The sequence below is a fragment of the Ceratosolen solmsi genome, unplaced genomic scaffold (genome assembly GCF_000503995.2).
Source record: "Ceratosolen solmsi marchali unplaced genomic scaffold, CerSol_1.0 scaffold14, whole genome shotgun sequence".
Classification (NCBI taxonomy): domain Eukaryota; kingdom Metazoa; phylum Arthropoda; class Insecta; order Hymenoptera; family Agaonidae; genus Ceratosolen; species Ceratosolen solmsi.
Genome location: NW_011948420.1, coordinates 4,626,221 through 4,650,681, shown reverse-complemented (window position 1 = coordinate 4,650,681; position 24,461 = coordinate 4,626,221). Strand labels below are relative to the sequence as shown.

The following is a 24,461-nucleotide window of genomic DNA, read 5'->3' as shown; positions in this document are numbered from 1 at the left end:
TTTCCTGAATTGACGGACAAATTTCATACGTATACTTTTCTCCAAAAACGTTGGAATTCTAATGAATTACAACAATAACGATTAGTGACTACTGAAGATCTAGATATTCTTGGTTAATTTCTTCAAGTCTTCTTTACAATCCATGCCGACATCTATAAGATACAATGTATTTAACACGCTGCATTTGAAACATTTCGTGTTCATGTCATTAAAACTTTTTATGTTCGCTATTTTCATTCTGTATTTCATAATTATGTAAATGTAATCAAGTAGAATAAAACAACTAACGTAACAATGATATTAACAAAATACTAAATATGAAAGTACTATTAATGAATGAAATTTTTTTTGAAATTTTTATATTCTTTACAAATTAAATGATAACTAAAATTACAAAACTAAAATTTCTTAATAAATAAAATATTTTTTCGTTAAATCTTTACTTATAATTAATATACATTTAAATTCAAATAAAGGATAAAATCTTACTTTAAATAAAATAAATTTTTATTTTAAAAATCAGAGATTAAAGTAATTCAAAATCTATCTCTTAATATCAACAAATATTTTATATTGTATCATCGAAAAATTTAGCTTTTACAACATTATCATCATGCATAGATAATAAACTATAGTTTTATAACTCAATTAAGTACAATTAAGATTAAAATTAATTTAATTTAATTAGATTTATCAATTTGTAAATAATTTATGTTAATATTATAAATACACATAATTTTATAATGAACTCTCCATTTTATGTCGAGTAAGTGAAAATAAAGTTTTACTTAGGTAAACAATTGTCTGTAATGGATAATACGTTGATTATAAACCAATGCATTTTAATATAAGATTATTATTAAAGGAAATATGTTGTTTTTAAATGTTCGCAACTGCCAGAATCAATTCAACAGTATTTTAGAAAACTAATTTTCATTAGCGAGAACGAAATAGAAAAGTATTATATTATTATCAAATACATACATAATTTAAGTATATTAATTTTAAGAAAATAATCATTTTCGTAGATAAAAGATTCAATAAAATATTTTAAAATGCATCGATAAAATGTATCGATTGAAAGTTCAATAGTGAATAACAAATTGCTTGATTAGTACTTAAATTCTATTACCGTATAACGCATTATATATAAATCTAAAAGCATTATCTAAAATAATTTACATAAAAGTTGAAAATTCAGTCATACCAATGATCTATATATAGAGCACTCAAATTTCTATGCATTGAAATCTTGCTTCTTGAATAGTATAATATAGCAGACGAATATTCTCAAATGTTAATGGAGATAGTATAGAGATTAAAAAGTTTCTTTCTATTGAAAATATATATCTACTAATTAAAGAAGATTGAATAGATTGAAAAAACTTTGATTATTACAACTACGTATTTTGTAGATTGTAGATCGTAGATAATAGAGTGACTTATAAGTAAAACAGTTTTTAGAAATATGATTATGTAACAAAAATTAATACCTTCTGATAATAATCGCATCATAACTATAAATATTAAAAATTAAAAATTACTCTTAACATTTTAAACTCTGCTGTAAAACATGAAAGAATTTTTACATATGATTTTTTTGAGAAGAGGATTTAGGAAACGCGTGCAAGAACAAATAAAATTTGTATTTGTTCGTCAAAAACTGATAAATAGTATATCGATGATTACAGAGCAAATTTTTGGAGGGACAAGTATAGATTCGAATATATCGGTAGAATGACTATATAAAGTAAATATAGAAAACGAGTGAGTTAAAATGACGCTAGGAACATGATTTTCATTGCGGGTAAGACTTTTTATTTAAACGTTAGGAAGTAAAAAATTGTATATCGTTTAGCATTTTTTAGTATTATTAACAAATATTCATTAAATGAAAACTTTTCTTTAATACACAGTTTAATTAATTTAACATTTAATTTAATTTAATTTTATCATCTTGTTATTATAAATATATTTGAATTTTTCATTTGTACTTAAAATACTAATTTATTAGTTCCTAATAAATCGTTAAAAATATTATTTTTCTATATTCGCTAATATTTCGATTATATCATTTTTAATGAATGTAAATGACTTTCGTTAGCAAGTTTTCTATATTATAAGTATATATATTTATAATAAATCAAATTGCTCAAAAAAACAAAAAATAGTTTCATATTTTATGTGTTAAAATATATTCTGACATTTTCAGTATTATAATTGCTAGAAGAAATCCTCCATTCTTTTCATTGATGGGAAATTCATGTAAATATTAAATATTTTGTTATAATGTGCAAGTAAGTTGGAAGGTAATTATAATAAGTAAATATAACTCTTATATTTCGTTTGTTGAAAATTCGAAATTTTTAATTTTGTTTTATATTTACTTTGTTTACTTTGAGATTAAAATATTAATGATGTATTTTTCCATTTTGTCTCATTGTTTAAAGTCGTAAGAGCAAAGTGGGAAGATAAAACATATGTATCAATTTCATTTCATTACAACGTAATATATTTGTTTTTTAATGATTTCAAATGTCATTTTTACTTTTATATATATATATATATAAATTATATACATACTGCTTTCAATAAAATTTATATTTTATTTACTGCATTTTAAATCTGTTATTTCCCACGTCTTTTATTTTAATTATTCAACGTCTTCATTTCCGTTGGAATTAACGAAATATGCTATACAACAATATTTTATAATTTCAGTTTAAATGATTAAATTTAATATTTTTATGCTTAAAATTTTTAAATAATTATACCAAAATAGTTTTAAGTCCGTAAATTTATATAATATGTTAATGTAATTTTTACAGAAATTTTCAAGCTTACGTTGGTAAAACTAACAAATATACTTTGTCTCTGTCTATTAACAGTGATAAGATTCATGTTTGGTAAAGATAAAGCTATGATTATTAATCGTTATAAATTCTGTTTTATATTGGATTGTCGATAACTATTGTGAATATTTCTTTTAACTAGATAATGTTATTATAATTAAATTTAAATATACAAACAACAAGGGATTGAATAAAGTTTCAGTACATCGATAAAAAGTTTATTTGTCTAATTATTGGAAAGAACTAATGAGGTATAATATAAATACGTTTATTCCATTAATAATATGAATCTTTAAATTTAGTAATTGTAAATAAATTATGTAAAAATTCAAATTTTTAATTAAAAACAAAATATTGCTTATTCTTATAAAAACTTTTCAAAAACTTTTCTTATTAAAACTTTTTCTTCTCATTCATATAAAAAATTTATTTACATATATAAAGTCCATTACATTATTTTGTAAACTATATAGTATGAAATATATTCAACTTTTTTGTATAAAAAATTTTTTTATAATTTAATAAATCTTGATATTAAACTTTAATAATGCTTTTGAATTACGTAAAAGAGTAAATTCTGAAAAAATCAATTAAGTATGGCAACTAGTTAAATAACTTGTTTTCAAACTGGTTTTCATGTTATTCTTCAAATTTATCAATTATTATGAAACAAATTTTAAAAATTTAAACAAATTTTGAATAATAATATATAATATTATATATAGACGTATACAAAAATCTTCGTGCCACTATAGATTACACATAAAATATTTTGAACAATTATTTTTCCCAATATTCGAAAAGAATCAACTAAATTGATTAATTAATTAAAATCGATTAAATAAATAATCTTGTTGTAAGTATTATAAAAATTTATTTAAAAATTATTTTTAAAAACTATAAAAAATATTTAAATATTTAAAAATTTAACTTAGAAATAAATTTCAATATTTTCTATCTTTAAAACAAAGTATTTATAATTAAAATTGTGCGAAAAATTTGAATTATAATATAAAGCAAATTGAAATCAGTAAAATCTAAAATACTAATTTTTTTTTAATGATGTTTGTTTCAATAAGAAATATGCTGAACTAAAGAATTATAGAGTACATTTATTCGGTAATATTAATTTATTTGTAAATTAAGTATAATTAAAAAAAAATTTATATATATATATATATATATAATATATACATATCTTTATTTTATCCACAATATTTGTAATTTTACTAACTATGATTCAAATATAAATTATAATAGAATAAAATACGAGCATATGCACACACACACACACACACAGAGCCATACATGCGCGCGCGCGCACTCATACACATAGCGACACACTGAATGATTTATATTTTATATTAATTTATTTTATTATTTAAAAAAATTTTTCTTTTTCAATTACTATTTTAAACACAAATATATGGAAAATTAACCACACTGCAGATAGAAAATTCATTGCAATAATAGATATACTCGCTTATGCTTATATTACGTAAAATGCTGTGTAAGCAATTGCATCTGCGCATATTATTTCCCATTAATTATTGCTGTAGTTTCATTTATTTCTGTTTGTTATTATTTTAACTAGGCTTACCAAGCACTTCATACAAATTGCATTTTCATTTTTGTCTTTATAGTGTTATATATATATATATATATATATATATATATATATATATATATATCTCCTTTCCTCCACCAATGATTATCCCTTCTCTGATTTCCCGTCTATGGTCTATCTTATTTTAGACACACTTGTAACCGAAATGATATGAGCTTCTCTTTATACATAGCCAGTGTTGAACAACAAGTGTGTATAGTTAGAAGTATACAAAGTCGTGCGTTATAAGCTTATTGAGCACTAAATGGTATGTATTAAAGGATGTATTTGGCTTTATCAAAATATTGATTTTCTGTGTTTAGAAAAGTATTAATTATGTTGAAAAGTATTATTTTCACCAATTAAAAAAGACAACGTATTATGAGAGATCCTGCAGTGTCAGCTATTTTTGATACTTATACTTATCATTTTTTTATCTGTTTATGTACATTATTTTTCATTATGTATTTTACATGTATTTAATATTGTTTTTTAAATAGTGTTTTTTTTCATAAATTTAATTATATTTATGTATTTATTTCTCATTATTATTTTACAACTTAATATATGTTATAAACTTTAAGACTGTGTGATACTATAAACTTTATATAAAATAAGAAAAATTTAATTTTAATAAATTCAAGTATATTTATAAAGTATTTAAGTTAAACTACTACTCTCTTGCCATTAAAATTATCAAAATAATATAAAAATAGGAAAAGAAATTCATCAGCATTCAAATTAATTAAACAATTAAAATTGAATATGACATTCACGAAAAGATAAATAAAATTTATAGATAATATTGTTGATGTTGATTGAAAATAAATGTACTAATTAATTCGAAATAAATGACAAAAACAATATTAATATATAATTAAAAGAATAATGGAATAATTTAAGAAAAATAATTTTATATTATTCAATAATTAAAAAATGTTATTGGTGTTTACAATAATTGTTAATAAAATAGGAATATGAAGCATATATATGTTTAATATTTTCACTTTATTTATTGAAACTCGTTGTAATTCTGAAAACATTTCATGGTTTATATGTATATATATATATATATGTAATGAAAAGTATAATACAATCTATTATGATTTTATAATTATTAATTAGTGTAGATTTTTGTTAAGATGATTTCATTTTTTTTTCTATAATATATAAATGATTAAACTTATTTAAATTAAACTTCACTTAAAATATCAATAAGAAATTTAATAATATACTGTATTGTATTATTTTTACAGTGTAGAATATAAATAAAAGCAAAGATAAAATATAAAATTTTACATATTTATGGTTTCCAAAGAGAAATAAACTAGCTGAAAAAAAAACAAAACATACAAATCATGGACTCAGGAAACAAAAACAAAAGAAGTACTGAAGAGGATTGTAATCAAAATGAGCAGTCAAATATTAGCAATATTCTTATTTTTTATGTAAATGGCATAGAGGTATTTAAATATTTTATATTGGACAGCATATATATATTATTTTAATACGATATAAAAATTAATAAGTATTTAAAAAAAAGAAATGGTCCCTTGACTTAATTTGTTATATCAATAATATGTACCAGATCTACATCAACAATGTACGTGAAATTTATTCATACAATTTCAATGCTATAGAAATTTAAAAATAAAAACTATTATATCATTGTTAATATTTAAAATTTATTTTAAAAATTAAATTTTTGATAAATTTTAATTATATTATTATTTTATCTTTTATTTTTTTGTAAGATCAAATGTGTAAGGAAATGATAAAACACATAGCAATAGACCAAATAGAATACTGATAAATAGGATTACTTATATAACATATAAATATTAATAAAGACATTTAATATCTAATGGATAATAATTATTGACCAATAAAGTGTTTATTTAATTAAATTAGAATATTATGTGTTGACAATAGTGTTTTTTTAATAAGGAAAAAATTCGAGAATATAACATTTCAATATATATATTTTGCAAAGGTGGAATTATCATTTTATCAAATTAGTTATATAATGTTATGGATATATTACTATTTGAATATATTTATATGCTGATATAAAAAATTTATAAATATTTATAAAATTAAATTTATATATATTTTAAAAATTGCATGTTTTAAAAATTGATTATTAATTTCTGACGATCTAACAGCTAAACTCTCTCAAAAAAAATCAAGCTAATATTAACCTATCTTTGTTTGAAGGTATTACAATCTTACAAATGTTTGTAAATAACAATGCTTTTATTATTAAATAAATTAAAAAACTGTTCACAAATATAAAATATTATTTATATTACTTTAATTTAATAGATTTTTTAATATCATTTATTATACATAATTGTTTAAATGTATTATTTCGCTTTTATATTTAAATATTTAGATTTTTCTCTTACTAGAACTATATATTATTCTTAAATATATCTATAATTATTTTTTTTTTATTTATTTCCTTAACGTCCTTTTTTACTTCTTTGTATCAATCTCTTTATCTAGACATTAATTAATCATTAATATCATATAAATATATTTACATATATTCTCATATTATAGTTTTAAGTTAAGCAAAAACTTGTATAATAATTACATTATAATTATACTAGTAATAAATATTATACGAATATCTTTTTAGGTGATTGAAAAAAATGTTGACCCAATATGGACGCTAATTTATTATTTACGAAACAAATGTATCCTTTTTTCGTTTCAATTGCATGACAGCTAAAAGAAAAATGAAATATTTTAAACATATATAATTAAATGCTTAAATTATTACAATACAATTATTACAACTTAAATTATGAATGTGGATATTTGTTTACGATTAATTATTAATTATTAATTATTATTAATTATTATTTAAATTGAAAAATCAGTAACTAAATCTGTAAATCATTGTAATAATACTGTATTATATAATTGCAATTTATCTTAAAAAATATATTTTTAACTTTATTGATAATACGTATAAACATTCGTTTAGAATTATATACTTAAATTAATATTAATTTTTGTAATTTTATTTTAGCTGCATATTATTTCCATTGAATATCCATGCAAATAATTTACAATGTATGAAAATACTCTCGTGCATAATGTCGCGATTGTAATACATTCGAGTGAAAATCGATATCTAAATGATTCAGTAAATTAAAATATTAATATACTATATATATATATAATAGAATGTATATAATATAATAGAAACATTTTTTTAAGCAAATAAAATATTTTGATCCAAATTAAACATTTGGACTTGAAATGTATGTATTTTAACTTATTATAATGAATTAAGTAAAAGAATTTCTATTTAATGTAATGTGTAATATTTGACATTATTAATAATGACTAAATTAATTGTAAATTTTTTTAAAAATAATTATTTATATCCATAGGAGCAATTCAATATATTTTTCAAGTCGTCCGTATGTGATTTCTTATGTTTCTATTCAATTTTTTAAGATTAATAACTACTTATATATTAATTATTGGAAGTAATATTACAACAAAAAAAAAATCAAATAATTTTATTATATTTTAACAACTATAAAAATATCAATTATTTATTTTCACTTAGATTTTCCAATAATATATGAAAAAATATTCAAAACATATTACTTAATATCAAATAGATTTTCTCAGAAAATTTTTTAAATTCAATATGTTTCGTTAAAAAATCCAATTATATATTTTTTAATATAATAAAATAAAATATTAATAATTCACATGTTTATTTCAATACAAATATATGAATCTGAATAAAATAACATAGTATATTTAGTTGGTACAAAATTAGGTTGTGCAGAAGGAGGATGCGGTGCATGTACTGTAATGATATCAAAATATCACCGTTCTTCACATAAAATTATGTATCCTTTTTATAATAATAACGATGAAAACTGTGATTATAGTGATATTAAGAAATATAATAATACACGTTTGTTTTATTTTCTAATTGGATAAAATGCGTACATATAATGAAAAAAATATTATATAAAATTATTGGTAAATTGATTTTTCTATATACAAAGGTAATTTGTAGATTTTAAATTTCAAATAATTTAAATCATTAAATATTATAATTTTTATCAATAATACTGAAGGTGCTTATTCGAAATATTAAATTACAATATAATTCTAAGTATTAAATGAAGTTCTTATTACATTAGAGAAAATTACACGTGTAAATACTATTAGTAAAAATTCGCTTATTAATATAATTGATTCGTATTGAATTACTCAGCAATATTAATGCTCCACACTTGGAAGTGTTTGAATTGAAATTGAATAATACATATGTTTTAGGCTATTAATTAAATTAAAAAATATTTATACAACTAATATTATTATATCGATTTATCTTAGAAAAGAAAAAACCAAGATTAATCCGATTGTCAATTTTCAAAACCATCTCTACCTTACATGATAATTAGTCACATATCGGCAAATGCATGTTTAGTCCCAGTTTGTGCCTTGCATGGTATGGCCGTTACTACCATAGAAGGTATTGGTAGTACCAGAACAAAACTTCACTCCATACAAGAGCGAATAGCAAAATCACACGGTTCGCAATGTGGTTTCTGTACTCCTGGTATCGTTATGTCAATGTATGCATTATTAAGAAGTATGCCAAAGCCAACAATGAATGATTTAGAAGTTACTTTTCAAGGTTCGTTAATCATCATCTTAGTTATTAATCATACTTCAATTATATCTTTTTAATTTTATAACTCTATAATATTTTTATCATTTGATTACAATAATTCATTTTAAAATAAATATATTATAGTTTGGTATCAGTAGTATATTTCAAGCTTATAATATGATAGAAGAAAGAATTTCGCTTATACCAAACAATCGCAATTTTTACTTTTTCAAATCATATTATCTTGTCATTCTTCCTTTACTTTTCAGTACATTTTTCTTCCCCAATATTTTTACTTAATTTTTTATACATTGTATAAATATTTATTTCAATATGAATATTATATTACGCAGTATCATATAACATGACATTGAATAAATCAAAAAAATAATTTTTGTAATAGTATCAAAATGCATTATTAGAAGCACATTATTGCTACTTTATTCAATATCTCTTATTTATGACTCTATGGAGCTATTTAAGTTGCCATTTTATTTATCGAATCAAAATACAAATTAAAAAAATAACAATTCAGTCTTTTTCGATAATTATTAATTATTATTATGTTATGTTCATTACATATTACATAATAAAAAAAAAAGTTAATACGAAATATAATATATTGTTATGTCATTGAAGGTAATCTTTGTAGATGTACAGGATATAGACCGATTATAGATGGATTCAAAACTTATACCGAGGAATGGGAACAATCTCAAAGGATAGCGGAAATAAATGTCAATAGTAGTAGTGAAAAAGTTTGTTCAATGGGAGACTCTTGCTGTAAAAAATTGTTCACATCTGAGCCGACTGAACCTTTGAAATCAAAATTTTTACCATACGATTCTACTCAAGAACCAATATTTCCTCCAAAACTACAGGTAACTTAATATCAATGAACAAAATATCATGCTCATAAATTATTTTTAATTATTCACAATGATTGAATTACTAGTTAACAGATAAATACGATAACGAATATTTAATTTTGAAAGGAAAAGAGATTACTTGGTATAGGCCAACATGTTTGAAAGAGCTTCTGATATTGAAGCAGCAATTTCCAAACGCTAGAATCATCGTAGGAAATACAGAAGTTGGTATGGATTTTTAATTGTATTTCTTATAGCGATAAATAGAAGCCATATTGTTGTGGCACGTTAGCTTGAAGTAATAATTAATTATGTATAATATATATTTCATTATATTATAATAATATATATAATTATTATAATATATATTTCATTTGTATGCGTTATATTTCAATTTCATTAATTTAATTTTCTTATTATTTAATTGTCTTTATAATATTTAGGTATAGAAATGAAATTTAAGAATTTCATCTATCCAGCTGTGATTTCGCCTACGCAAATCAAAGAAATGCGAGAAGTAATCGAATTAGATAATGCAATAAAAATTGGTGCGAGTATAACTTTGACCGAAGTAGATGAGATATTCAGATGTCAAATAAAAACAAAACCTGGTAAATCACAATATTAAAATTAAAAAAAAAAATCATTTTTTATCATTGACATCATTGACATTAAATGTTTGTTTGAAAATTTTTCATTTTAGAATACAAGACAAGAATATTTAAAGTAGCCGTTGAAATTTTGCATTACTTTGCTGGCAAACAAATTAGAAATGTCGCTGTAAGTTTCTCATTGAATTAAAAATGATTAAGTATCATTCATTTACGACTTGCAAAAATAAATTTTTAAAAATACTTTGAACTAGGCGCTCGGGGGTAACATTATGACAGGAAGTCCGATATCCGATATGAATCCTGTATTAATGGCTGCAGATGTAACATTGAATGTTTGCAGTTTAGAAAGGGGTTACAGAAGAATTAAAATGGATCATACATTTTTTATAGGATATAGACGTAATATTATTGCTGCGGATGAGATATTAGTATCGATAGAAATTCCTTATTCAATATCAGTAATCAATCAATTTTGTATAATTACGTATTATGAATTATGTATTAAAGGTAAGATTGAATATTTTATTGAAATTAACATTTTTCAGAATCAATACTTCGTTGCTTATAAGCAAGCGAAACGAAGAGAGGATGACATTGCCATAGTTAATTTAGCTCTGACTGTCTTCTTCGAGAGTGGAACGAATATTATTGAAAAAAGTTTAATGGCTTTCGGTGGTATGGCGCCAACTACTATTTTAGCAAGAAAAACTTGTGAAGCTATGGTAGGACGGTAAATAAAATTTTTATTAAAACTTTATTTTATTATGGCTCATAATATGGAAAAATTATTTTTTTACAATATATGGTAAATCATATACCTTATGTAATAATTTGGCACTGAACTCTATGCATAACGAAATTAGTGAAATGGTAATTTCATTCTTTTCTTTTTTAATACGTATTTGTTGTATTTAGGAAATGGAATGAAGAAATCGTAGAATTTATTACAAATTTGCTTCTAGAAGAACTCCCACTATCTGGTGATGCTCCGGGCGGAATGATTTTATATCGTCGAGCTTTAACATTAAGGTATTGAAGATAAATATTTATATCGAATATGAATATAGTGATAAAATAAATATTATCTTTGTTGTTAAGTTTATTTTTTAAAGGTTTTGTACATATAATGAAGAGACTCAGGAACGACGTACTCGATTTAGAACCCTTGCCAAAAGAATTTGAATCTGCTGCCGAAGGCTTCTCCTATATTCCCCCGAAAAGCTCTCAATACTATCAAAGAGTACTATATTCTAATATTTTAACAAACATTAAATGAAATATTAAATTAAATATCACTGTATGCATAAATAATTAATGTATTTAGATTATTTCCAACGATAATTCAACTGATTTAGTTGGAAAGTCTACTATTCATGCTAGTGCCTTTAAACAAGCGACTGGAGAAGCCATATATTTGGATGATATGCCTAAAATAGTTGGAGAACTATATATGGCATTTGTACTGTCAACGAGAGCCCATGCAAAACTTATAAAAATTGATCCAACTGAAGCTCTTGTCATGGACGGGGTTGTAGCATTTTATGATGCGAATGACATACCAAAAGAAAGAAGATTCGTTGGCTCAATTGTTCATGACGATGAAGTATTCGTTTCCGAGCGGGTATATTAATATTAGAAAAGAAAAAAAAAATTAAATAAGTATATGCACACCGTAATATATTTAAATTTAAATTTAATTATAAAGGTAATAAAGTATATTAAACAGAATCGGCAGAATAAATAAAAATAAATACGAATAGAAGAAAAATCATAGATTGTCACTCTTTTTTTTTTCTTTTCTTTTTTCTACGCGAATCTTTCATTGAAATAACATATAAAACTATGCAAAACATTAAAAATTGCACCTTGTTTATTCAATATGAATGTTGTATGAACTATTAGTAGTGATAAATGCAATGGTGACGAACAATCGTATATTAGTTTCATGTATTATTATACATAGACAACTCATTTTCAAAAATAATATTAAAAAATTAAGCAACGTTTACATTTGATTTAAATTTCGAATAGGTAACGAGTCAAGGACAGATAATTGGAGCGATTGTAGCAAATGATCAGTTAACTGCTCAAAGAGCAGCTAAGATGGTGAAAGTAGAATATGATAATCTTGAACCAATTATAATATCGATCGAGGTATAAAAATTCAGCTATTAATCTTAAATGTTTCAATTAAAAGTTTTTATTTTTAGGACGCAATAAAAGCTAATTCTTTTTACGAAAGCGATAAAAAAATTATAGTAGGAGATGTTGACAAAGCATTTACAAATTCTCATCACGTGTTAGAGGGCGAAGTGAGAATTGGCGGTCAAGAACATTTTTACTTAGAGACACATTGTTCGCTTGCAATTCCACGCGAAGAAGACGAATTGGAAATTTTCTGTTCAACGCAACATCCTTCCGAAATTCAAAAGCTCGTTGCACATGTCCTTGATGTACACATTAATAGGATTAATGTTCGTGTAAAGAGAATAGGTGGTGGCTTTGGTGGGAAAGAATCTCGATCACAACTTGTTGCTTTGCCCGTCGCGTTTGCAGCTCATAGGTAACACATAATTCCGACGTTACTTTTGTAAAACATATGTTTTAGTACTTTTTAAAAATAATTTTATCAAGAAGTGATACAATATATTGATACTGCCATATCTTAAAACTTACAACGAGAAGAGAATAAGAAAATATTGAACATTAAAATATTACAAGTAAATTGTACATTATACTAATGATTATTTGTTTATTATGATAATAATATTTCTTTAATTAGTCATTACAATATTAATTATGTCATTATACATATATAGAAAAAAATGAGCATTATATCTAATGATAAAATGTTTATATAAAATTTATTTTTATGATCTAACAAGATGTTCATTGTTCAGTTTTGTAATGTTTACTTAATTATTTATATAATTTTTAATTTAAACTTCACCAAGTGGCTGCTTCAATACTATTGAAATTTGTCATTAAATTGTAACTCTCAGCATTTTAAAAATTATTTACTATGAAAATACTTGATAGAATTATGTTGAAAGTTAATTAATATAACACCGACTAAATGCATATACCAATGATGTAATTCATTAAATTTTTTTTCATCAGATTAAGAAAACCAGTGAGATGCATGTTAGATCGAGACGAAGATATGATGATGAGTGGAACAAGACATCCATTTCTGCATAAATATAAAGTCGGGTTTACCAACAATGGTTTAATCAATGCCATAGAAATTCATATTTACAGTAATGTTGGTTATTCCTTAGATCTCTCAACCTCTGTAAGCATACATACGATGGATTAAAAATGTTTATATCGTTCAATTTACATTTAATAATATTATATTCAAATAGGTTTTAGACCGTGCCATGTTTCATTTTGAAAATTCTTACAAAATACCCGCTGTTAAAGTTTATGGATACTTGTGCAAAACTAATTTACCATCTAATACAGCTTTTCGAGGTTTTGGCGGACCTCAAGGAATGTTTGCTGCTGAACATATTATTCGTCATATCGCAGATTATCTGGGCCGCGATGTTATTCAAGTACATTAGTAAATTTTATGAAACTAAATTAAATTTATGATAAATGTTTTTTTTATAAATATTTTTAATAAAGATTTCAGAAATGAATTTATACAAAGAAGGGGATGTAACTCACTATCAGCAAAAACTTGAAAATTGTACATTGAGACAATGTTGGACCGAATGTCTTGCTTCAGCAAACTATAAAGAACGAATAGAAAAAGTAGAGAAATTCAATAGGTAATTATTCAAATTATATCTTAATAATTCAAATTATAGTGCTCATATTGTATTCATTAAAAATTATTCACTATTTTAGAGAGCACAGATTCAGAAAAAGAGGTTTTGCTGTTGTGCCTACAAAATTTGGCATTTCATTTACAACACTTTTTTTAAATCAAAGTGCGGCACTCATTCACATATACACTGACGGCTCTGTACTTGTGAGTCACGGGGGTGTTGAAATGGGTCAAGGATTGCATACAAAAATGATTCAGGTTTTCAAGCCTATTATTGATTATTGTAATTTAACAATAAAATAATTACAATAATTTTATTTAATATTATAAAATTGATGCAGGTAGCTAGTCGAATTTTAAAAGTAAACCCAGATAAAATACACGTGTCTGAAACAGCCGTAGACAAAGTTCCAAATACTTCAGCAACAGCAGCTAGTGCAGGTTCAGATTTAAATGGAATGGCTGTTATGGTAATAAACAATATTTTGCATAATAAATTTTATGTATTACCACCGTCATTAATTTTATCTCTTTATAGAATGCATGCAAAGAAATTATGAATCGTATCCAATATATCATAGATTCTGATCCAAATGGAACGTGGGAAAAGTGGATAAATAAAGCTTATTTGGATAGAGTTAGTCTGTCGGCAACTGGATTTTATAAAACTCCCAATATAGGCTATAGTATGGCTACAAATACTGGAATGGTATTTAACTATTTTACATATGGCACTGCTTGTGCCGAGGTTGAAATTGATTGCCTTACCGGGGATCATCAGGTACAACATTACAATGCCTTTTTCATTCATTTTTTTTTTTTTTGGTTTTAGTTTGTATACAATTTCATATTATACATATGTATTGTACTTTGAAGGTTTTACAAATTGACATTGTAATGGATCTTGGAGAGAGTTTAAATCCAGCTATAGATATTGGTCAGGTAGAAGGTGGATTCATTCAAGGCTATGGATTATTTACTATGGAAGAAATGATTTATTCTCCAACAGGAATTCTTTTTAGTCGAGGTCCAGGAACTTATAAAATACCAGCATTTACAGATATTCCTTTAGAATTTAATGTATCATTATTAAAAGGAGTTTCTAATCCTAGAGCAGTGTTTTCATCAAAGGTAAAGCTGATAATTTTATTACTTTACTACTTTGGTGTAAGGGATTAGGCAGTAGTTGAAACAAATAAATTTCTAGGCTGTAGGAGAACCACCATTATTTTTAGCATCTTCTGTTTTTTTCGCAATCAAAGAAGCTATTAAAGCATCTCGAGCTGAAATGAATATTCATGGATATTTTAGATTAGATTCACCAGCAACTGCTGCTCGTATAAGGATGGCCTGTATCGATCCACTTATAAAAAAGGTAAGAAATTTAAAAGGTTATCGATGACAAGTTGCAAATATTTTAATTAATCTTTTGATTAACAATTGGGTTAATTTAGATTGAAAACGGAGATGGAAAAAAAGCTTGGAACATAGTGCCATAGAGACTATTATGTATAAAGATAAATATAACCATGTATTTACGTACATACATATTGTTTAATAAATATATATTATGTCTTATACTTTAAATAAAAAAATGAAATCTATTTTATTATCAAATTTTATGTAGTATTATGTACTTCTAACGTAGAAATATGAATTTATATACAATTTATGTACAATTCTTTAAATTACAATACCGTTGTATTATTTCTAATTTGTATTATTTACAATTAGTTATTAGTTATATTTAAATTAAACATTACTTATACCAGATTTTTCAACAGCTTCTAAAAGAGTTTGTAAATTTGTTTCAAAAAGTTCACAACGAATTGGCATTTCTAATGAATAAAAAGGGTTCTTCAATGCATAATCTGCATACAATTCGTATACTTTTTTTGATAAAATTTCCATTCCTGGCTGAGATGGTTCAGAAATAATCATAAATTTCACACCGGTTAAGGTTTGATAGCAATATAATCGAAAAGTGTCAGCTTCAAGTACTTCAATACCAGAGCATCTAGGTTCTGGACTAAGTTGACTTGCAATGGCAAAAAGTGGATAAAACATTGAGGCTAAGAAAATCTTTTCATTTGTAGTCATCTTTGATCGAGTAAATTTTAAGGTTATAGGAAAATTCTCAGACTTCTCAAGCATTTCTAAAACATTTCTACCATCTTCTAATTCTTTTGCAGTCACTGGTTGACCATTAACAGCTGCTAATACATGGCCCACTACAATTAAACGAAATTGTAAAGATTTTATTATATAAATAAATAAAAAGATTTCAAATCTTCATAAATTCAATTAAATTTAAAATGAACTACTATTATTTTATAAAATTAATATTTTATAATATTTGCATACGTTATTTTATAGTAATAATTCTAAATATTTAAATATTATACGATAATAAATTATTATTTTATGTATTTAATGACATACCATTTATTCCATCCCTTTGACCAAAGGATACAACTATTTTTTTATTCTCGTAAGTTAATTTAATATCAAGTGGATAATTGAAAACCTTTTCAATTTCAATTTTCGGAACATTGTGATCGTGATTAAAAATCAGGCCACCAGACTTAGAAACTATATAAACACCATAAATCACCATTTTGCAAATATATACAACTTTTTATATATTTTCTAAACAGTTCTATAGTCTATCTTAAGTTTACACCAACTTTATAATTAAATACACCAAGTGTTTCTAATACGATCGTGTTACACTGGAAACATTTAAAAAAATTTGGATATTGAACGAATGTCTTAATGGTTTATTAAAAATTACCTATTTAATATATATTTTATATGCACACGAAACCATACACACGAACTCACACACACACACACACACACCCATACACATATTCACGCGCGCGCGCGCGCGTCCAAATACACACACATAGGCATATATATATTACATTAAATAATTTAGCGATATTAAATAACAGTGTGTATATATAAGCTAATTATTTCTAGATAATAAATAATTAAATAATCAAATAGTTATTGTTCACTTGCCATTAGAAGGTTAACATTTATATGAAAGCTTAGTATTTCCACAGAATATTGGTCAGATTCAGTCAATGTCACTAAAAGGTGCGTTTACATTTAAATAAGAAATATTTGAATGTTAAAAGCTACCAGAATTTTTTTCAATTGACGAAAAATTCATATTAATTGAGTTTTCTTCAATTTTTAATTTCTATAAATATTAAAATTATAATTAATTGAATTTTTTTTAATATTTTAAGAATTAATTCGGACATTTGATGAATTCGATGTACATATATTTTTAAATGAAATATCTTCAAAACATATTTTAAAATACGATGAATGTAACCGAAAATATGAAATATTTTCAGTACGTAATTTATATGAAACATTTTTATGTTTTGAAAATAGCTGGAACAAGGAAAAAGTTATTTTTAATGTGATGTAATAAGTTTATTATACGTGAATTTTATCCATAAAAATTATTAATATTAAATTATGAATTTTTTCTGATAATACTTATTTTCAGTTTTTAAATGCTGTTTGAATTTGTTATTATTTTGAAATTTTTTATTAGTGTAACTACATGACTTAAAAAATTGCAAGTAAATAAAAATTTTTTTACATTCAGTATTTTTTAAAATACACAATAAAATATATAGTGATAATAAATATAAGCATTAATAATTAAATGCATTCATTTTTCAGCTATCAAACATAACCAACAAGACACAGTACGAAGGACAAACTCCAAACATAAGTAAAATATATTTTGAAAGTTTAGATATGATATTATTGAAAGATATTATATATTTTGTATGATTTAATAGTCTCATTGCTTATATTGAATTTATGATTATTCAAGAAAGTTAATAATATTTTATACGTTGCCTATATATTATTACAGGATTTTTATGATAATGTTGTTAATAATAATATTACTTGTGATGGATTAAAATTGGTTCAACTTGGCAAAACTTATAATTTATAAAATTATAATTATTAAAATTATAATTAAAATTATAAAATTAGTTCAACCTGGCAAAAGCTATAATTTAAGAAATTTAAAGAACATTGTAAATATTTAATTAAATCAATATTTTATTCAGAAAGATTAATTCAGCATTAGATTTAACATATATCCCGAATTTTATAATTATTTTAATTATTTCTACAATTTTGTATTTATTACTTTATTAAATATACTTTATCAAAAAAACAAAATATTTTAATATGTAAGTTTAATATAATAGGTATTTTTTGAAATCATCAAAATAAATTGAACAATTTATATACGATATTGGTAACTAATTTAATTGTTTTAAAATTTTACGAAATTTTGGAGATTTGTTGTGCTGCATGTGTAACATGGTATTATGACTTAATTAACTTACAATTACAACTATTGTATCAATTTTTCAACTTACACGTTAGTTTATATTTAGAACATTGAATTTATGCATTGTTATAGATAAAAATTTTATTTTATTGCAATTTAATTATTCCTTCTAATTATAATTTATAAGATTAAACTAATAAGTTTTCTATTAAACATTTCTTATAATTTTAATATTATGAGTAGTCATAATTCTTACAACCTTTTTGATAGAATGAGTTATGATCATACTAAATAATTGAAACAAGTATTATCCGTATTTATCAAGAAGTAATTACTACATAAGTATTTAAATATTATAAAATAACTAATTGCCAGTTGTAGGTGCAAATTAGAAATTGGAAATATTATATGAAGATATATTTCTAAATCGCTCATTATTATATAATATAGTTGAATCAAATAAAAGTTTGGTAATAATAGGTAGGTTTGTTGGAGAATTATAAAGTTATATGTAGATAATTATAATAAAAAGTAAAGAATTTTTTCAAAACAATCAATGTTTGAAATTTATGTATAAAAATTGAATAAAATGATTAGATTTTATAAGTAACATTGCTTAACTCAATTGTTCTCTTTATAAAATTTGTTCATATAATTAGCTAGAACTTGTGCATCCTCAAATGTTACAGCATTATAAAGTGATGCACGAATACCACCAACACTACGATGTCCTTTTAGTTGTAGCATATTGAGAGCAATAGCTCCAGCAACAAATGCATTTTCCAATTCTTCATTATTTTTTATTCTGAAGGGTATATTCATTCTACTTCGACAGTCTTTTTTAATAGGACAAAGGTAGAAGCCTTGCGATTCTTCTATTATATCATAAATAAGCTTACTTTTTTTGGAAGCCAGTATATTCATATTTTCTACTCCACCATTCTTATGAATCCATTCAAAAACTTGTCCAACAAAATAAATTCTAAAATGAAGTGAAATCAATAATATTTCATTCAATAATGATTATTAAAATAGTTAGTTGCAATTATTAAAATTTATGTTAACTCACTGAAAAACTGGTGGTGTATTATGAATAGAATTTTCTGCTGACACTACAGCAAAATCAAAGATGCTTGGACATATTGGCATTGCTGAACCAATAAAATCTTTCCGAACAATAACTACTGTAATACCAGCAGGTCCTACATTTTTTTGAGCTCCAGCAAATATTAAAGCAAACTAAAAATATAAATTTTTTTATTATAAAATATGACTTTTTTATACAAATTTCATATATACTTACTTTAGATATTTTTATAGGTTTTGATAGAAAATTTGATGACATATCAACTACTAAAGGAATTCCTTTTGTTTCTGGAATATCATGAAATTCAATACCTAAAAGTAATTCTTATTTGTAATAGTTTTGTAATATAATTATAATGATGCATATAATTATAATATAAATAACAATATTTAATTTTTTACGTTATCTTTTATATTATTATGCTTTTATTATGATTAGTAATTACATTAAAAAATTAATAACTAAATAAAAAAAGATCTTACCATGAATTGTTTCATTATCACAATAATAAACATAAGATGCATTTGGATTAAATGTCCAAGTAGATTTATTAGGAATTTCAGTATATGTCTTAGTAGGAGGTGTTACAAAATTTACTTTTCCATACTTAGAAGCTTCTTTTGCTGCTTTTGCTGACCATGTACCTAGAAATGACACATAAGACTATTAAAACAAACTTTGAATGAATGATGATAAGTAATGATGAATTACTAATTGACTTTAATGAACCTGTGACAATGTAATCAGCACTTCCAGTTGTCATCATATTAAGAGGGATTGCTGCAAAAAGTCCAGTTCCACCACCTTGTAGAAACATGACTTTGTAGTTTTCAGGAATGTTACTATAAATTGTAAATTAAAATAAAAATAATGTATACACAGATTTTTTAATTCTCCATTTAATATAAAATATTAAAGAATATAACAAATAATTCAAGTGTATTAATGAAAATTTTTCATGTCTTTAATTTTTTATTGATAAAATATAAAAAACTTGTTTTTATAATATTAAAAGGTGTCATTCGGATATGTTATAAAAATATTATATGTAAAAATTAAGAGTTACTGGCATTTATTTATACTTTTTTATAAGTAATGATATCAAGACTTTTATATATTATACATAATATTACATATTGTACAGTAAAATTTGTTTGTTTTATTATAAAATGTTTTACAATAATGAAAATATGCACATTAATAACGAACAATTTAAAAAAAATTTTCATATCTTCAAATTCAGTATGATATTGGGTTATGTGCTTTTGTTATAAATATTTTATATAATTATTTAAAAATAATAATAAAAGTTTAAATTATTTATATTGAATTTATATTAAAAAGCTTTTATTCACATTCGCATTAATTACATTAATTTAATTTATATTTACAATTAAAACAAAAATTTTATCGTAATTTGTTTAATCAATGGATATTTAAATAAATATTATTACAATTATGAAAAATTGAAATTCGTATTTATAATATTTATACATACGATATATGACAGTTTTTACTTAATATTCTTAATAAATAAATCTATCCTACTAACTATTAATAGAATTTTATTTCTTTAAAATATTATCGTGTGTATTATAAAAGTTAATCAATCTTGAAATTCACAATTTTTTTTTACAATTTTCAAAATTTAATATTCGGCATGTCTTGTGTATATATACAAATTGTATATATACAACTTTTTATGTATTAGCATTTTTACGTTAAATATTTTTCATTATTTCTGGCGAGGTGCTACTGATATAGAATTTATCTGTTATTAATTTTAATTATTTATAAGATTATAGTGAATATAAATAAGGGAAATTTACTTAATTTACATAAGAAATAATATAGTTAATTGATAATTAGCATATTGTTTTCGTTTATGTCTATATTTTTTATCTTTTTTAGTTTTAGTTTTAGGAAATAATATAATCTATCGATATTTTCTTCCAAATTTGAAGTTTTCAATTTGCATATTTTCGATTATTCATTTGATAAATGTTAAAAAATTTATATAAATTTAATAACCGATGTTTTACATTCAACATTTATAAATTCTTTATAATTAGAAATAGTTGTGAATTGTATTATTTATATACAGTTCGCATTGGACATTATTTATTTACAATTATAATTCCATAACTTAGGTTTATGGCACATTTAATAGTATATAATTAAGGTGATAATAATAATAATAATGACTGAGAACTGTAAAAATATATAATTTCTTATGTGCTTAATAATAATATACTTTGTTTTTTTAAATAAGAGAATTTAATGTATAGTCAATATATATATACATATTTATATATATATATAGATCATGTATATAAAATTAGAATACTTACAGAATCTCAGTAAGTCTTTTTTGTGCATTTTCAACTATTTTTTTGAAATCGTTAGATCGATGACTCATTTCCAAAATACTTATTTTTGAATTTCCATAAGATAGTAACTCATTTTGAACATCTTTTAGTACCTACAAGTATAAAATACTATTATTATTCTAATTTTGATTTTATAACTGTATTCTTCATTTTTCACAGAAAATATAGAAACATTATATTACGAAGACTTTAAATGGTCGTTCATATAAATTTATAAATAATTAAATAAGGAAAATTTTAAATTTATAAAGAGTTATATGTTAAGAAGTATAAGAAATATATATATATATATATATATATCTGTATACATTTCTTAGGAATATATGTAGGAATGTTTGATGAATTGATTTTCGAGTTATAGCATTTAAGATAATAATTAAATTTAACATATTTATATTTTTAATTTCTTATAATACATACTTACGAAAAAAATTATTAAGTATCATTAAGTTTTTTTTACCTCGAATGGAAGCTTTCCGGGACCGGCACCAAAATTAATAACTTTATTTGAAATTTTCTCACTCATTATCAAGTATTTTTATTTTATTTGCACTTAAACACAGCGAAATTTTGTTTCACTGATAATAATTTTCGCCATGCACACGTCTTATCACAAAAGCTAACAATTTGTTGTATTTTATAGTCTCGTAATTTTTTATCTAGATATTATATGATCTATAAAGATAAATCATATATATATATAAAAATATAAAAAAAGGTATAAACGTAAGGAGTCTTGGACACAAATTCTTAATAATGATAATAATAAATAATTCAAAGTTATTATTCGGTTTATGTTATACTGGAACGGAATCGAAAATAAGAGGCTTAATTTTCCAAGTGAGTGTCAGTGAAGGTTCCCCCATATGTCGATAGTGGTCTGACCAGCTTTCTTGTTGAAGATACGATGACTCCTTAACATATTTAAAGTTGAGAACCGTTTTCCTGACTCTACAATCATGTCTCAGATAGTGATAGTGAATATTCCATTTAGTAATATAAGCAATTTTCACTAGTAAAGATGTGCGGTTGTAAAATAAAGAAAGAATAATTATGGTCAAGAGTTTCAATAATTTTAAGTGTTTAAGCATATACATTTTAATAATTTGCAATATTCAAACAATGAGTCGTCTATTTATTATTTAATTCCAATTAAGTTCATTTCGGTATTTAATATATGTAAATATTTTCGCAATATCATATGTTATATTCAATATGTTATATATTGAATATAATCAAGTATATATTCAAGTTATGCGTATATCAACATTATTAAATTATAATACTTTTATAAGTATATAATATTAATTAACAAAAAATAACTTTTACATAAGTACTTATGATGATGGCAGTTGATATGTCTTTAACATTATTAAAATTTGTAACAAACAATTACATATATCATATTGAATTTTTATTTCGTATGATTTTCTTTAAATCTATCTTTTCAAATTATTTAAATATCTATTTCTTTTGATTCATACATCTATAATATATATAAATAAAATAACTGTCTATATATTTACTAAAAAAAAAACTTAAAAATTATTTTTAATTACTGTGACTGTTTCTTAGTTAAACAATCTTTATGTTTTACGAAATAATAAGATACTAAAATAATAAGAGTTTCTGTAAAATATCATATTGATATTTTTCATTATTTGATAATCACAGAACAATATAATCTTATATTAATATGTTGCAGTAATCAAACTTATTATATTTCAGTTAAATCTTTTATTATGTGTATTGTATGATAATTATATTATTTTTCATTTATCATTGCATAATTTTCTAAAATCATAAAAGTTTTGCCTTAGTTACTAAATCTAAGTATCCTGAGAATAATATAATAAATTATAGATAATTAAATAAATTTATTACGTTATATGAAAAATTACATATAAATTCTTGCTATTAAATGTATATTTGCAGGATGATTGTTTCATTCATTCGTGCATAATTTGTATGATATTTTGAAGTCTTTTATGTATTTTAATATAATAAAATATTGCTAAATCAAATGTATTTTTTTTTTTATTAATAAACATTACTGATAATAGTAAGACTAATAGGCTCATTTATAAATTAATACGTGCGAATGATCAAAAGCTTCAAAATTATTTAACTTCCACAAGTATATAATTATAATTAGTACTTACTAATATGTGTAATCTGTGAGTTGGGAATTTTTACGTATAACTTATTATGTGGAATAAATACCGAAAGAGTTTGTCCACACAATACAAAATTTTTTCTTAAATTGTCA

The 24,461-nt window shown here is 22.9% G+C and overlaps 3 protein-coding genes across 3 annotated transcripts; 1 reads left to right on the top strand and 2 right to left on the bottom strand.

Moving 5' to 3' along the window:
- The first annotated feature begins 5,784 nt into the window (after positions 1-5,784).
- LOC105360975 (xanthine dehydrogenase rosy) lies at positions 5,785-15,916 on the top strand. Its single transcript, XM_011498026.1, has 24 exons — positions 5,785-5,921; positions 7,103-7,160; positions 8,243-8,339; positions 8,904-9,139; positions 9,755-9,996; positions 10,071-10,212; positions 10,428-10,595; positions 10,688-10,764; positions 10,850-11,056; positions 11,144-11,328; positions 11,514-11,627; positions 11,697-11,838; positions 11,923-12,219; positions 12,630-12,752; positions 12,809-13,161; positions 13,719-13,893; positions 13,967-14,158; positions 14,232-14,377; positions 14,457-14,634; positions 14,718-14,846; positions 14,915-15,157; positions 15,253-15,507; positions 15,584-15,751; positions 15,831-15,916. The coding sequence occupies exons 1-24, from the start codon at positions 5,817-5,819 to the stop codon at positions 15,873-15,875; spliced, it is 4,077 nt and encodes a 1,358-aa protein (XP_011496328.1). The 5' UTR covers positions 5,785-5,816; the 3' UTR covers positions 15,876-15,916.
- A 163-nt stretch (positions 15,917-16,079) lies between these two features.
- On the bottom strand, positions 16,080-17,101 carry Trs23 (trafficking protein particle complex subunit 4-like protein Trs23). The gene is made up of 2 exons (XM_011498025.1): positions 16,819-17,101; positions 16,080-16,607 (listed from the first exon to the last, which is right to left on the bottom strand). The coding sequence occupies exons 1-2, from the start codon at positions 16,991-16,993 to the stop codon at positions 16,129-16,131; spliced, it is 654 nt and encodes a 217-aa protein (XP_011496327.1). The 5' UTR covers positions 16,994-17,101; the 3' UTR covers positions 16,080-16,128.
- A 2,190-nt stretch (positions 17,102-19,291) lies between these two features.
- Positions 19,292-23,076, bottom strand: LOC105360973 (phosphoserine aminotransferase). The gene is made up of 7 exons (XM_011498023.1): positions 22,653-23,076; positions 22,154-22,284; positions 20,532-20,644; positions 20,285-20,446; positions 20,019-20,113; positions 19,785-19,954; positions 19,292-19,697 (listed from the first exon to the last, which is right to left on the bottom strand). Exons 1-7 carry the CDS (start codon positions 22,716-22,718, stop codon positions 19,337-19,339), a joined length of 1,098 nt encoding a protein of 365 aa, XP_011496325.1. The 5' UTR covers positions 22,719-23,076; the 3' UTR covers positions 19,292-19,336.
- Between the last annotated feature and the right edge of the window lie 1,385 nt (positions 23,077-24,461).